This window comes from Anoplopoma fimbria, chromosome 2 (assembly GCF_027596085.1).
Source record: "Anoplopoma fimbria isolate UVic2021 breed Golden Eagle Sablefish chromosome 2, Afim_UVic_2022, whole genome shotgun sequence".
Classification (NCBI taxonomy): Eukaryota; Metazoa; Chordata; class Actinopteri; order Perciformes; family Anoplopomatidae; genus Anoplopoma; species Anoplopoma fimbria.
Window position 1 is genome coordinate 1328754 of NC_072450.1, and position 16443 is coordinate 1345196.

Sequence of the window (16443 nt, forward strand, 5' to 3'; positions counted from 1 at the left end):
GGTGTTAATGCTTGCATTGGCTGACTAAGATTAGCTATGTGGTTGTTTGCCAGGTGATATTTGTGTTTGTCAGCTGAATGAGCTGGTCTGACCTGTGTAACTTTTTTTGTTTTGGTTTCCAGTCAAAGCTGAAGGGAGATATGATCCAAACTGTGAGCTTTTATTCCACTAATAAAAGTATCACTAAAGCTGTAAGCGAATATCATCTGAATGTGTTTTGGTTTTGTAACGACCTGGCGTTAAAATCAAGCTAACCCTGGTGTTAATCCCTCTGTCCTCCTCTTGGTCAGGTTTCTCCAGTCCTCCTCTGATCTCCTCAGTTACTGTGGTTATTAATAAATGTAGCTGAGTAACAGAGAGTCAGGGTTCTCAGGGAGGAAGGATATGCTCCCCCCAACCACACAGGAAGTGACCTCACCGTGACTCCGGCCGCCCTACTTTCTGGTCCTGGAGAGAGAAGAGAGGCTAATTGTCTGGAGAGGAACTGAATGAACTCTAATTAGGACACGATTAAAGCAAAACTCTCACAGCTGTAAAAATCCATTAACCTTTAATCGTACGGTTCATCACAAACTTGAGGTTAGATAGTGTGTGTGTGTGTGTGTGTGTGTGTGTGTGTGTGTGTGTGTGTGTGTGTGTGTGTGTGTGTGTGTGTGTGTGTGTTAGAGAGAGATGGATGTATATGTGTGAGGAGAAAATGAGGCCGTATGGTGTGAAGGAAACATATGATGATCTTGACCAAATACTCAGGTGTGAAAACAGGAGCAACTGGAAAGTGTCTATATATATATATATTATTTATTTTTTTTCAAACACATACAGATATATATATAATATATAAATTATATATAATATTATTATATATATATTTTTTGATTTAAATTTTTTTCAAACACAAACACATGTAATAATTAAAGCTGTAAGCAGAGATGATCGGGCCCTCGCACTCCGCACACGTCGGGGTACCGGCGGGACGCGGGCTCAAGAGGCGGTGAACGCCTGCGACAATCGGACACCACGTCCAACAGTTGGATGTATTTTTGTTGTGTGGAGTGCGTGACGCTGGAAATTATGTTCAGCAAAAATTCCAACATCTCCTGAATCCACGATGAAGCAAAAGCAAACAAAAAAAGCATATTATGTTGTTCTATAACAACTGTAGACCACATCATTTAAATGTCATGTAAATCGGATGCTGTTGGTCACATGATTTGCCAGATCGAACAGGATATGTGTATAGAATTTCAAATCAATCGTACATACGGTGTAGGGGCGTTATCGAGTCGATTTTGCACTCTGATGCATTCAAATCATATCAGGAAACTACATTTTGGACTTTTAATGTGTGTGCCAAGTGTGGTTATGTTTTAAGCATTTTTAGACCTTCAGAAACACCTTCGTTTTCATGGTGAACAATGCGATGCCGCAGTAACGCGTTCTGCAAAAGAACAAACTTTTGATAACTTTTAATCACTAAGGTCTTTAGATTGTAATGACCAAATTTGAAGTGGATCTGATGAATCCCCTGGGAGGAGTTTGTTAAAGTTTAGCGCCTGGAAATGGCAAAAAATACAAAATAAATTCATACAAAATGGCCGACTTCCGGTTGGGTTTAGAGCATGGCTCCAAGTCTACATCTGATACATGTGCCTTCCAAATTTCATACATCTAGGTGAAACGTACTGGGGAGCGTGCTTCGTCGAAATTTCGTAGGGGCGCTATCGAGTTGACTTGCCACTCTGATGCAATAAAACCATATGAGATAACATTTTTTACTTTAAATGTGTGTGCCACGTTTGGTTGTGTTTCGAGCATTTTGTTTCTCATTGCGAGGAATGCGTCGCCACGGCAACAACGTTTCATGAAACATCAAATGCTTTGTGGGCTGGCATTATGAACTTCTTACATTTGTGTGGAACAAATTTGAGGTGGATCTGGTTTAATTGTGGCAAGCCAAAGTATAGCATCAGTAACTTCCTGTTACCAGAAGGTGGCGCTATGACTATCATTCAAAATTTGACTGTAGATGTCTTCAGGCCCGGAGTCTATTCAAACATGTGAAATATGGAAAAGATCTGACCTCGTGGAGTCGAGTTACATCAGTTTATTCGTTCACGCCGAAGGATCGAAATTCTCCGAGCCGCCACGTCGCCGCCGTTAAACGAATCCTTACAATCTTCACAATGAAGCATTATCAAGGTCTTAAGGCTTTTCTGACTAAATTTAAGAGGGATCTGATTAATCTGTGATGAGGAGGATGTAAGAGTACACAACATGTAACTTCCTGTTGCCACTAGGTGGCGCTATTACTATGATTCTTAATTGACACAAAGATGTCTTCAGGGTCAGGATGGCATGACATATGAGAAAGTTTGAGCATATTAGACAATGTACGGCCGAGTTATAATGACTTCCTGTTTCATGGCGAATGGTGTGTTTTGAAAGCGACGCCACGGATACATAGTTTGATAACTTTTTGATCTTTTGATAACTTTTGAATGCAAAGTTCTTAAGATCATACTGACCGAATTTGAAGTCAATCGGGTTAAATCTCTAGGAGGAGTTCATTAAAGTACGTCACCTTGAAATGGTCAAAAAAGTCATAGAATTCAAAATGGCCGACTTCCTGTTGGGTTTAGGGCATACGTCTAACGTACGTCCCATCATGTTACATATACCTACCAAATTTCACGCAGCTAGGTGAAACACCTGTTGGGGAGCCCAGTCAAGAAATAAATTTGTGGGGGATTATTATTGTTATTATTATTATACCTACCAAATTTCACGCGCTAGTGTACGGTTTATCCCAAGCACCTCTTTTCCCTGTTGGAAGACGCCAAATACATTCGTAGAACAATAGGTCCTCCACTCTGACTACGTCAGTGCTCGGGCCCTAAATATAAATTGACAGTATGTTTAAGAGGACGAGCCCCTGAAGGACTACACACATTGATGGAAATGAGATGTACACATTTATGTATTTATTAAATTTAATGTAAGCAGCGCATTCATGCAGAACGGGGAGGAGACAGTTTAACTGGAATCACTTATCAGTGGAATCATGAACAAGTGATTTCAGATAATCAATTGAATGTAGTTGATGAGGACTGAGGACAGTGTTGCTCACCTAATCAGAAAGAAGACAATGAGGAGTATGAAAACCAGGAGATCAGCACAGACGTTCAAACTGAAGACATTTTAAAAGGTCACATTTAATATCAGTACATTTTAAATCATTTTACACCCTGTCCAACGTTCTATCCACAGAGTCTCTAAAAGAGAGGACACCATCATGTGTAACAACCCATCAGGGAAAATACAAGTTAAACTAAGTAGCCTAGCTAACATATTACTGTTTGCTGTGAGCTGAGCCATCTAAGTTACTGCGTCACACTGAAGCTAATAGCTGAGTTAAATTGAAAATATATGTATTAAGCAAGGTTCATGGGTAATGTGTGTTTAGACCAGAGATGTCTGGTCTGCAGCTCTCAGTCTATCAGATGGAGAAATAATATAGATAATATGTAACACTGCTGCTCGTCCTCATGAGCAAGGTGACAAAGTAGAGGGACTCATCAGTAAAGACAACAGAAGTTCACTCAGCGGTCCTGTTGGGTCTGAAGTTCACAGCAGCGTAGAGCACATGATCCGGTTCTGGATCTGGATGTGGTGGACTCTGCTGTAGAGAGGATCTGTGTGGTTCTGAGGGAAGTGGACTCTGCTGTAGATAGGATCATTCTGATCTGTTGGTGGAGCTGAGCCCTCCTCATACACAGGACCAGGGTTTAACTGAAAAGAGACAAATAACTTCACTTTATACTGAACTTCAGTGTTTTTTATTGTAGCAGAGTCTTTAGCTCCAGTCTTTACCTGCTCCATGTGGACTGAGGTTTCAGTTGTTGGAGGTTGACCTGAAGTCCTCTTCTTTCTGATTCATAAAATGAATAAATATGTGAATGAATAAGAGCTTTCAGCTTGTAGATTAAATGTGGTTGGTCTGAAACAGAGGACAGTTGCTCACCTGATCCAGCAGAAGACAGAGAGGGGTATTATAACCAGGAGAGCAGCACAGACTCCTGCAGCTGCTGCTGGTGTCCATTGTCCTCTTTTACTCTGGACAGTGAGAGTCTTTACATGAGAGCTGATGTTGTTGTGGCTTCTGACAGCACAGGAGTAGTTTCCTGCATGCTGACTGCTGACCGGGTCCAGAACCAGGTGTTTGTTGTGGTTCTCTGTCGGGGTCAGAGGTCGACTGTTGAAGAACCAGATGTAGTTTGTGTTGTCAGTCAGAGGACAGCTGGTACTGCAGGTCAGTGTGACTCTCTGGTCCTCTGTCACCACTGCAGAAGGACTCAACTCCACTTTCAGGCCTGGAAGATGTTTAGAGAGGCAGTAGATGTAAAAAAAAGGGCATTTTACTAGAGATTGTTTTTCACTACGTCTGTGCAGTCCTATAAGGCATGAATGAAGCATTTTAGGACTTTAACAGGAAGTAAAATAAATGGTTCTGAAGTTTATACATGAGCTAAAACAGAGAAAGTCAACATAATGTTGAGAGTTACCTGTGACAACCAGAGTGACTCCAGGTGAATCAGACCGTACCCATCTATGGTCATCTTGGAGTGTGAATGTGTATTCTGCTGAGTCATCCTTCTTCAGGTTACTGATTGTCAGGATGTGTTGGTTCTTCATGTTGTCATGATACTTCACACGACCTTCAGCTTTAATTGTCTCTTTAACGTCTTCCTTCACTCTCCTCTTTATTTTAAACCATAATTTAGACGTTGGTTGATAGTTGGGATAAGAATATTCACTAGAGATGTTGACTGAAGAACCTTCCAGAGCACAGATTCTCCTTCTGACATAATTCACACTCCAACAGTTCTGATCATAAAGACCTGAAATAAAGATGAAAGACAACAATCAGTTTCACTTTAAGAACCTTCTGAACAAGATGTTTGAATCAACTCTACAACTAAAGCCTAGAAATGAAAATCTGTTGAATCAACACGTCTCATCAAAATCAAACATGAATTCTCACAGCTGATGTTTACCACTTCATAACAACTGCTTTATACTGGAAAGGGTTTCTGTTATTTTGTCCACATCCTGTGACGTTTAATCAGTATATAAATCATCATATTTATCATTATTTGTAGACCATTAACACAAATATCCATTTTATAAGTTAGGACAAACTTTAAGTTACTCACAGACTTCAGCAGAGTGCAGATCCTCCAGGCCTTTTACTGCACAGGAGACACTGTCAGCAGAATAGAAGTAAACTTCCAACTGTTGTTCATTATGATTTTCAACTAAACTGTTCTTATACCATGTAAAGTGAGTTAGAGGACAGCTGGTGTTACAGGTCAGTCTGACATAGTTTGGGTTGGCTGTAGGACTCCTTTGAACATGTAATTCTGTTGGGAGATAAACATTTTCATAAATGATATTAAATCAGTTTATTACAAAGCCAACATTATTAGATATAAACTCAAAGACTGGTTAATCCAGAAAGAGAAAAAAATACAATTCATGAAAGAAAACAGAAAAATGTGACTTTAAAAGGATGAGAGGTGTGTTTGTGTGTAAGTGTTTGAGAAACTCCACCTGTTGGATATGTGATGGAGCAGGGCTCCTCCTCTGATGTCTGCTTATTAGAACACATTGTCCCTTTAGCATAGGTCACCTTAAAGCAGCTCCGTGTGACAGAATCTGGACAAAATAAATGACATTCAGTGTTTTTATTGGTGATTGTATCTGGTGAAGGTGTAACCCATTAATCCAGATGTTTCATCCTATAACAAGGAGCTAAATGTTGTCACTCACCCACTGAGACTTCAGGGGCTCTGAGGTCCTCGTAGCCTTTGATAGCACAGGAGTATCTGACTGCTTCCTCACTGCTGACCAGCTGTTGGTACCAGGGAGACCAGTCCTGATAGAGGACCTCTCTGTTCTGGTACCAGATGTAGACTGCAGGCTCTTCAGTCAGAGGACAGCTGCTGCTACATATCAGTGCTACTGTCTGTCCGTCTGTGGTGGGAATCACCTTCACCTGCAGGTCTGGATGGTCATGTGTGACATGATATAAATATATAATATATATATATATATATATAAAGATTCTTAAAGTAATAAATACTGACAGTCACTGTACCTGCTACATGGAGTTTGATTCCCTTTAACCTGCAGTTTGATGGGTCGTCTGCATTCTCTCTGCAGCAGTAAACATTCTCATCTCTGTCTGTTAGATCTTTGATTGTTAGAGTTGGACGACTTTCATCAGACATGTTGTACGTTACACGTTTTCCGTCTGCAGACAGTTCATTCTGAACATACTTGGAGCCGTTCCAGTGTACAGTGTACCATTTGTATCTTGAAGTGGGATGTAGAGCTGAGCAGGGCAGATCCACTGATGAACCTTTTAAAGCACAGATGCTGTTTGTTTGTCCCTGAACACCTTTAACAGAAGATTTTATCAATAAACATCTTTTTATAACATTCTTCTTTACACTGATCAGTCAATGCTGCTAGTATAAAAGAGTAAATGATCCTACTGATATACTTTAATGCATCAAACAGCACATATCAGCAGAATAAACAATCATCTTTTCTTTAATGAATAATAAAAAGCTGCTGTCCATTCCTAAAACCTTTGAACAGTTCCCAGTTGATGAGTATTACTGTATATAAGAAAGGATTAGCAGTCATTCATACCTGAGATGAACAGGATGAAACCCAGAAACACACATCCAGCTTCTGCCAACAACATGGCTGTTGTAGTCTTCAGCTTCTAATCAGAGAGTTGATCTTATAATTTAACGACCTTATTCCAACTGCTGTGTTTATGAAAACTCATAAAACACAGAGAATATCACTGAGTGGTCAAAATCAACAGCAGTCTTCTTACAGAGACAGAATGGACTGTTGGTCAGTGTGACGGAGGCTGCCAGATAAACTGCATTCAACTCTGACACCTAAAGAAACACTTCCTTCCTCTTTATCATTAATAGTTCAAAGGAAACGTGTAGAGCAGCATTTATCAGATATGAGCTCATATTTAGTCTTTAACACCTTTGACTAAAATATGTTAAAGTTTGCAGAGTGAGAGCAGAGAAATGTGAAGCTGTCTGTGGTTGTTTTGTGTTGGAAATATCAACTGCAGACTCAAATATCTACGTTCTTTTAGTTCAGTGCATCACATGCAGAGCACCATATATTTTGATGGTAAAAACTATTTTATAAAAACATGAGAAAGTCATCAGAGCTATAGATTAGATTTGACCAACCAGTCAGACACTGAAAGCCACGTCATCACAAAATGCACACACACACATTTCCATTAACAATCATATTTATTATTTTATTTTATTGCATTTAGCTACAAAACTCAGTGGAACTCCTTCCATCCTTTGTTTACCACAATCCTGTTTTAATACTGGTTGGTGTTCTGTTAGACAGATAAGTGAAGACAGATCAATGCAGTATTGCTTCATTTACAGTCTTTTCATGTATTAAAATGGTAAATGTATTCCTTATTGAGACGCTGACTCACCTGCTACTAACGGTGCTCTGAAACTTGGATATTCAGCATTAAAAAGATCACAAAAGGACCTGATTTTTGTGGCTTTCTTGCTTGTAAAATATGAACGTGTTGAATGCTGCGTTCTACTTGCTTGTAGCTCTTCGGCTGCTTCATGGAGCGAAGTGAAGCTGCTGGAGACTGGAGGTCTTGAAGTATAATAATAATAATTAAAGCTGTAAGCAGCGATGATCGGGCCCTCGCACTCTGTGCGCGTCGGGGTACCGGCGGGACGCGGGCTCAAGAGGCGGCGAACGCCTGCGACAATCGGACACCACGTCCAATAGTTAGATGTATTTTTGTTGTGTGGAGTGCGTGACGCTGGAAATTATGTTCAGCAAAAATTCCAACACTTCCTGTATCCACGATGAAGCCAAAGGAACACAGACAACGCATTATGTTGTTCTATAACAACTGTAGACCACATCATTTAAATGTCATGTAAATCGGATGCTGTTTGTCACATAAGATAAGATAAGTGTCACAGTTCTGCTTCCATACTGCCCTGTCAGTAGCTCACCCCTGTCACTCTGCCTCACTCACCTAATTAGCTCACTCAGTTCACCTGCCAGCCACTCCCTGTCATCCTGTCTCACTCTCCCTCAGTTCATCTCGCAGCCACTCCCACCTCACCAGTCTGTCACAGCTCTGCCCCTTCTCCCCTGCCACTCTATCTCTCACTCACCTGATCTGTTCATTCAGTGCACCTGTTAGCCACACCCACCTCATCAGCACAATCTCTCTCACCTGCCCACTCTGCTGCACCTACTCCCTTTAGTATTTAAACCCCAGTCTCACACACACTCACTGCCAGATCGTTCTCCGCACCATGCCAGACTTTCCCGCATTCATCCTTGGACTGATTTTCCGTTGCCGACCCTGCCTGTTTGGACTTCGCCTTGCTCCTGCCCCGGTAAACGACTCAGCCTTCCATCCCCGACCACGAGATTCCTGCCTTGCCTCTGCCCCGGTAAATCGCCATAGCCTTCTGTCCTCGACCACGAGTCTAGCCTCCGCTTTCTCTGGTGTCTGTCTGCCTGATCCCGTGGCTGTTTGGCTTATCCCCGGCTTGACTTCTTGGTGTGAGTCAACTGGTTCCTGGTTTCCTGCTGTTTGCGTCTGCCTGGAATAAAGCTTCTCACTACTACTCTGTGTCTGTCGCGCTGCTTCTGGGTCCACACCACACCCGTTACAGTACGATCTGGCCATAACATGGACCCAGCAGTGTTTAAGGAGGAGTTGTATGAACTGTCGTATACCCTCCTCTGCATTCAGGTGGAATGGAGGAGAGCTCCAAACGAGGAATACAGAGAGGTTACTCTTAAAATGGCACAAAGGCAGGCCTCCTCCATGCCATGGCTAAGGAACTATTTGCCTCATTGGGCTACGGACTTTCTGGACACCCCTAGCCATCGGCCACCTGGCCTCCAGTCCCCTGTCCCTCAGCCTGTCCCTCAGCCTGTCCCTCAGCCTGTCCGTCAGCCTGTCCCTCAGCCTGTCCGTCAGCCTGCCTCTCAGCTTGCCCAGGACCTGAACCCGTTCCTAGGAAGCCGCCTGGCCTTCGGAGGGCCTCTGAGTATCCAGGCCTCTGAGTATCCAGAGGCCTCGTGAGATGACTCAGAAAGGGGAAACAGGGCTTTTCTCAGGCTGTGCTCAGCCTGAGAAAAGCCCTGTTTCCCCTTTCTGAGTCATCTCACGGTTTGCCAGAACTTCCTTGAGGCCATTCGAAAGTCCTTCTCCATGGCCTCGCCGAACTCCTCCCACACCCGGGTTTTGCCTCAGCAACCGCCGCAGCTGCAGCCCTTCTGGCCAACCGGTACCTGCCTGCTGATTCAGGAGACCCCTCGGCCAACCAAGCCCGAAAGGCCTCCTTCTTCAGCTTGACGGCCTCCTTCACCGCTGGTGTCCACCAGCGGGTTCTTGGATTGCCGCCACAACAGGCACCGATCGCCTTCCGACCACAACTCCTAGCAGCAGCTTCCACAATGGAGGATCCACATGGCCCACTCGGATTCCATGTCCCCAGCCTCCCCCGGATGCACGAGAAATTATTGGGAGACCTGACAGGATCCTCAGCCAGACGTTCCCAGTTCACCCTCACTACACGTTTGGGTTTACCGGGTCTGTCCGGCAGCCTCCCCCGCCACCTGATCCAACTCACCACCAGGTGGTGATTAGTTGACAGCTCTGCTCCTCTCTTCACCCGAGTGTCCAAGACATACGGCCGCAGGTCTGATGACACAACTACAAAGTCGATCATAGACCTTTGGCCTAGGGTGTTCTGGTACCAGCTCACATTGCACCCCACCCCAATGCCTATCCCTGCGGGTGGTGGGCCCACAGGGTGGCGGCACGATGTAGCTTTTTCGGGCTGGGCCCGGCCGGGCCCCATGTGCCAAGGCCCGGCCACCAGACGCTCACCGGCGAGCTCCCCTACCGGGTCTGGCTCCAGGAGGGTGCCCCGGTTTCCCTTTTCCGGGCGAGGTGCCACTACCTTGCATCGTCCGATTCATTGAGGTTTTGTGAATCGCTCTTAGTCTGACCCTCCCCCGAGACCACTTTGCCTTGGGAGACCCTACCAGGAGGTATTGCCCCCGACAACACAGCTCTCAGGATCACTGGGGCACACAAACCCTCCACCACGATAAGGTGGTGGTTCATTGGAGGACCCTACAAACGTCTCCCAAGGTTTGAATGATGAATTATTATTAAACATTTCACAACATTATGTTTAATAATAATTCATCATTCAAACCTTTGGGAGACAACGTTTATCTAGAACGCCTCACGTTGTTTTAACAACAAGTCAAAGTCGCCACCTCTAGGTGGTAGTCTGACTTTTTCAATGCCACAAAACCTTAAAGTGGATATGTCGTGTCTTTCATCATTAAAGTGTACCGCTACAGGATAGTCTCTGTCATTTCTGCGTATAGAACTTTTGTGTTCACTAATACGCAGCTTGAGCTTTCTGGTAGTTTTGCCTACATACACAAGTCCACATGGACAATATGTATTATTGCAATGTGCACAGCTACCACAACGGTAGTTGCCATTGGGTAGGGGGCTTAGCAGTCTCTGTTGTGCAAGTAGAGGGGGCTTGTAATGTACAGAATCTGCATGAACCAGTAGGTCCTTAAAGTCTTTTTTCCTCGTTTATACACAAAAAGAGGCATATCATTAAAACGTGGGGCTAGTTCAGGGTCTGATTTTAAAATATGCCAGTGATTCCTAAAAATTGATTTAATGGCAAGTAACAGAAAATCTTTTCTCCTTTTTTTTAAGATTTTTCAGTCAGCAGGGCTTGCTCAGTGCAAACTCATATGCCCTCTGAATCCATTCCACAGGGTACCCTCGCTGGACAAATGTGGCTTTCATTTCTTCAGCTTTGTCCATGAAGTCGTCAGTGGTGCTGCAAACTCTTCTAAGTCTAAAAAATTGGCTTTTTTGGGAGACCCCTCTTGAGTGGGGTGGGATGAAAACTGTTTGCCAATAGAAGAGTGTTTTTTGTCGCATAAATGTGTTTTTAACAAAATTCGAAATGGTGGAAAAACTAGGATGCAGAGCCTAAAAGTTAGAGCGCGACGTTTGTGGAGCAGCTGGAACTGGATATGTGTGTAGAATTTCAAAATCTTTCAAAATTGAAATTTTGTAGGGGGCGCTATCAAGTCGATTTTCCACTCTGATGCATTCAAATCATATCAGGCAACTCCATTTTGGACTTTTAATGTGTGTGCCAAGTGTGGTTGGTCACAAACCAAACGTCAAATGCTTTGTGGGCTGGCATTATGAACTTCTTACATTTGTGTGGAACAAATTTGAGGTGGATCTGGTTTACCTACTAATTGTGGCAAGCCAAGTATAGCATCAGTAACTTCCTGTTACCAGAAGGTGGCGGTATGACTATCATTCAAAATTGAACTGTATATGTCTTCAGGTCCGGAGTCTATTCAAACATGTGAAATATGGAAAAGGTGTGACCTTTGGAGTCGAGTTACATCAGATTATTCTTTCACGGTGAAGGATCAAAATTCGCCGAGTCGCCACATCGCCGCCCTTAAACGAAATTCTTACAATCTTCACAATGAAGCATTATCAAGGTCTTAAGGCGTATCTGACAACATTTGAGAGGGATCTGATTAATCTGTGATGAGGAGGATGTAAGAGTACACAACATGTAACTTCCTGTTGCCATTAGGTGGCACTATTACTATGATTCTTAATTGACACAAAGATGTCTTCAGGGTCAGGATGGCATGACATATGAGAAAGTTTGAGCATGTTAGACAATGTACGGCCGAGTTATAACGACTTCCTGTTTCATGACGAATGGTGTTTTTGAAAGCGACGCCACGGATACATAGTTTGATAACGTTTTGATCTTTTGATAACTTTTGACTGCAAAGTTCTTAAGATCATACTGACCGAATTTGAAGTCAATCGGGTTAAATCTCTAAGAGGAGTTTGTTAAAGTACGTCACCTTGAAATGGTCAAAAAAGTCATAAAATTCAAAATGGCCGACTTCCTGTTGGGTTTAGGACATACATCTAACGTACGTCCCATCATGTTACATATGCGGAGGTGAAACACAGCGTTGGGGATAGTCAAAAATTATCGAGGCGGCTGTGGCACATGAGGTAGAGCGCTTGTCCCGTAACCACAAGGTTGGTGGTTCAAGCCCCTCTACCAGCAACACGCCGAGGTGTCCTTGAGCGAGACACCTAACCCCAAGTTGCTCCCCGGGCGCTTCATTGCAGCCCACTGCTCCTCCGGGATGGGTTAAATATTTCCCCATTGTGGGACTAATAAAGGATTGATTATTATTATTATTATTGCTCCGACCTCAGCCCGACACCCCAAAAATCTTGCTATTTTCGCCAAGTCAGATTGATTTGCAAAATTTCAAGAGTGTACGTTTATCCCAAGCACCTCTTTTCCCTGTTGGAAGACGCCAAATACATTCGTAGAACAATAGGTCCTCCACTCTGACTACGTCAGTGCTCGGGCCCTAAATATAAATTGACAGTATGTTTAAGAGGACGAGCCCCTGAAGGACGACACACATTGATGGAAATGAGATGTACACATTTATGTATTTATTAAATTTAATGTAAGCAGCGCATTCATTCAGAACGGGGAGGAGACAGTTTAACTGGAATCACTTATCACTGGAATCCTTGTTGGTGCAAACCGGTCAAAGACTTAAAATATGTGATCTTTACATGCTCAGTGTTGACTCAGTTTCAGGAGATTGACCTAATGTCCTCTTCTACCTAATCAGAAAGAAGACAATGAGGAGTATGAAAACCAGGAGATCAGCACAGACGTTCAAACTGAAGACATTTTAAAAGGTCACATTTAATATCAGTACATTTTAAATCATTTTACACCCTGTCCAACGTTCTATCCACAGAGTCTCTAAAAGAGAGGACACCATCATGTGTAACAACCCATCAGGGAAAATACAAGTTAAACTAAGTAGTCTAGCTAACATATTACTGTTTGCTGTGAGCTGAGCCATCTAAGTTACTGCGTCACACTGAAGCTAATAGCTGAGTTAAATTGAAAATATATGTATTAAGCAAGGTTCATGGGTATTGTGTGTTTAGACCAGAGATGTCTGGTCTGCAGCTCTCAGTCTATCAGATGGAGAAATAATATAGATAATATGTAACACTGCTGCTCGTCCTCATGAGCAAGGTGACAAAGTAGAGGGACTCATCAGTAAAGACAACAGAAGTTCACTCAGCGGTCCTGTTGGGTCTGAAGTTCACAGCAGCGTAGAGCACATGATCCGGTTCTGGATCTGGATGTGGCTGGACTCTGCTGTAGACCAGATGATTCTAATCTGTTGGTGGAGCTGAGACCTCCTCATACACAGGACCAGGGTTTAACTGATGAGGAGACAAATAACTTCACTTTATACTGAACTTCAGTGTTTTTTATTGTGGCAGAATCTTTAGTTCCAGTCTTTACCTGCTCCATGTGGATGTGGGTTTCATTTGTTGGAGGTTGACCTGAAGTCCTCTTCTTTCTGATTCATAAAATGAATAAATATGTGAATGAATAAGAGCTTTCAGCTTGTAGATTAAATGTGGTTGGTCTGAAACAGAGGACAGTTGCTCACCTGATCCAGCAGAAGACAGAGAGGGGTATTATAACCAGGAGAGCAGCACGGACTCCTGCAGCTGCTGCTGGTGTCCATTGTCCTCTTTTACTCTGGACAGTGAGAGTCTTTACATGAGAGCTGATGTTGTTGTGGCTTCTGACAGCACAGGAGTAGCTTCCTGCATGCTGACTGCTGACCGGGTCCAGAACCAGGTGTTTGTTGTGGTTCTCTGTCGGGGTCAGAGGTCGACTGTTGAAGAACCAGATGTAGTTTGTGTTGTCAGTCAGAGGACAGCTGGTACTGCAGGTCAGTGTGACTCTCTGGTCCTCTGTCACCACTGCAGAAGGACTCAACTCCACTTTCAGGCCTGGAAGATGTTTAGAGAGGCAGTAGATGTAAAAAAAAAAAAAAAAAAAAAAGGGCATTTTACTAGAGATTGTTTTTCACTACGTCTGTGCAGTCCTATAAGGCATGAATGAAGCATTTTAGGACAGGAAGTAAAAGAAATGGTTCCGAAGTTTATACATGAGCTAAAACAGAGAAAGTCAACATAATGTTGAGAGTTACCTGTGACAACCAGAGTGACTCCAGGTGAATCAGACCATACCCATCTATGGTCATCTAGGAGTGTGAATGTGTATTCTGCTGAGTCATCCTTCTTCAGGTTACTGATTGTCAGGATGTGTTGGTTCTTCATGTTGTCATGATACTTCACACGACCTTCAGCTTTAAGTGGCTCTTTAACGTCTTCCTTCACTCTTCTCTTTATTTTCAGCCATAATTTAGACGTTGGTTGATAGTTGGGATAAGAATATTCACTAGAGATGTTGACTGAAGAACCTTCCAGAGCACAGATTCTCCTGCTGACATAATTCCCACTCCAACAGTTCTCATCATAAACACCTGAAATAAAGATGAAAGACAACAATCAGTTTCACTTTAAGAACCTTCTGAACAAGATGTTTGAATCAACTCTACAACTAAAGCCTAGAAATGAAAATCTGTTGAATCAACACGTCTCATCAAAATCAAACATGAATTCTCACAGCTGATGTTTACCACTTCATAACAACTGCTTTATACTGGAAAGGCTTTCTGTTATTTTGTCCACATCCTGTGACGTTTAATCAGTATATAAATCATCATATTTATCATTATTTGTAGACCATTAACACAAATATCCATTTTATAAGTTAGGACAAACTTTAAGTTACTCACAGACTTCAGCAGAGTGCAGATCCTCCAGGCCTTTTACTGCACAGGAGAAACTGTTAGCAGAATAGATGGAAACTACATACTGTTGTTCATTACCATTTTCAACTAAACGTCTGTTCAGATACCATGTAAAGTCAGTTAGAGGACAGCTGGTGTTACAGGTCAGTCTGACATGGTTTGGGTTGGCTGTAGGACTCCTTTGAACATGTAATTCTGTTGGGAGATAAACATTTTCATAAATGATATTAAATCAGTTTATTACAAAGCCAACATTATTAGATATAAACTCAAAGACTGGTTAATCCAGAAAGAGAAAAAAATACAATTCATGAAAGAAAACAGGAAAATAAGTGACTTTAAAAGGATGAGAGGTGTGTTTGTGTGTAAGTGTTTGAGAAACTCCACCTGTTGGATATGTGATGGAGCAGGGCTCCTCCTCTGATGTCTGCTTATTAGAACACATTGTCCCTTTAGCATAGGTCACCTTAAAGCAGCTCCGTGTGACAGAATCTGGACAAAATAAATGACATTCAGTGTTTTTATTGGTGATTGTATCTGTTGAAGGTGTAACCCATTAATCCAGATGTTTCATCCTGTAACAAGGAGCTAAATGTTGTCACTCACCCACTGAGACTTCAGGGGCTCTGAGGTCCTCGTAGCCTTTGATAGCACAGGAGTATCTGACTGCTTCCTCACTGCTGACCAGCTGTTGGTACCAGGGAGACCAGTCCTGATAGAGGACCTCTCTGTTCTGGTACCAGATGTAGACTGCAGGCTCTTCAGTCAGAGGACAGCTGCTGCTACATATCAGTGCTACTGTCTGTCCGTCTGTGGTGGGAATCACCTTCACCTGCAGGTCTGGATGGTCATGTGACATGACATTTTAAATATATATATATATATATATATATATATATATAAAGATTCTTAAAGTAATAAATACTGACAGTCACTGTACCTGCTACATGGAGTTTGATGCCCTTTAACCAGCAGTTTGATGGGTCGTCTGCATTCTCTCTGCAGCAGTAAACATTCTCATCTCTGTCTGTTAGATCTTTGATTGTTAGAGTTGGACGACTTTCATCAGACATGTTGTACGTTACACGTTTTCCGTCTGCAGACAGTTCATTCTGAACATACTTGGAGCCGTTCCAGTGTTCAGTGTACCATTTGTATCTTGAAGTGGGATGTAGAGCTGAGCAGGGCAGATCCACTGATGAACCTTTTAAAGCACAGATGCTGTTTGTTTGTCCCTGAACACCTTTAACAGAAGATTTTATCAATAAACATATTTTTATAACATTCTTCTTTACACTGATCAGTCAATGCTGCTAGTATAAAAGAGTAAATGATCCTACTGATATACTTTAATGCATCAAACAGCACATATCAGCAGAATAAACAATCATCTTTTCTTTAATGAATAATAAAAAGCTGCTGTCCATTCCTAAAACCTTTGAACAGTTCCCAGTTGGTGAGTATTACTGTATATAAGAAAGGATTAGCAGTCATTCATACCTGAGATGAACAGGATGAAAC

General features: G+C 42.6%; 2 protein-coding genes across 2 annotated transcripts; both read right to left on the bottom strand.

The window, feature by feature from the left end:
- Positions 1-3624: 3624 nt before the first annotated feature.
- LOC129105124 (carcinoembryonic antigen-related cell adhesion molecule 1-like) lies at positions 3625-4697 on the bottom strand. The gene is made up of 3 exons (XM_054616023.1): positions 4563-4697; positions 4022-4370; positions 3625-3928 (listed from the first exon to the last, which is right to left on the bottom strand). Exons 1-3 carry the CDS (start codon positions 4690-4692, stop codon positions 3625-3627), a joined length of 783 nt encoding a protein of 260 aa, XP_054471998.1. The 5' UTR covers positions 4693-4697.
- Positions 4698-12882: 8185 nt separating this feature from the next.
- LOC129105141 (uncharacterized) lies at positions 12883-15781 on the bottom strand. Its single transcript, XM_054616046.1, has 8 exons — positions 15529-15781; positions 15310-15414; positions 15064-15117; positions 14908-14943; positions 14257-14592; positions 13708-14056; positions 13557-13614; positions 12883-13474 (listed from the first exon to the last, which is right to left on the bottom strand). The coding sequence occupies exons 1-8, from the start codon at positions 15779-15781 to the stop codon at positions 13424-13426; spliced, it is 1242 nt and encodes a 413-aa protein (XP_054472021.1). The 3' UTR covers positions 12883-13423.
- Between the last annotated feature and the right edge of the window lie 662 nt (positions 15782-16443).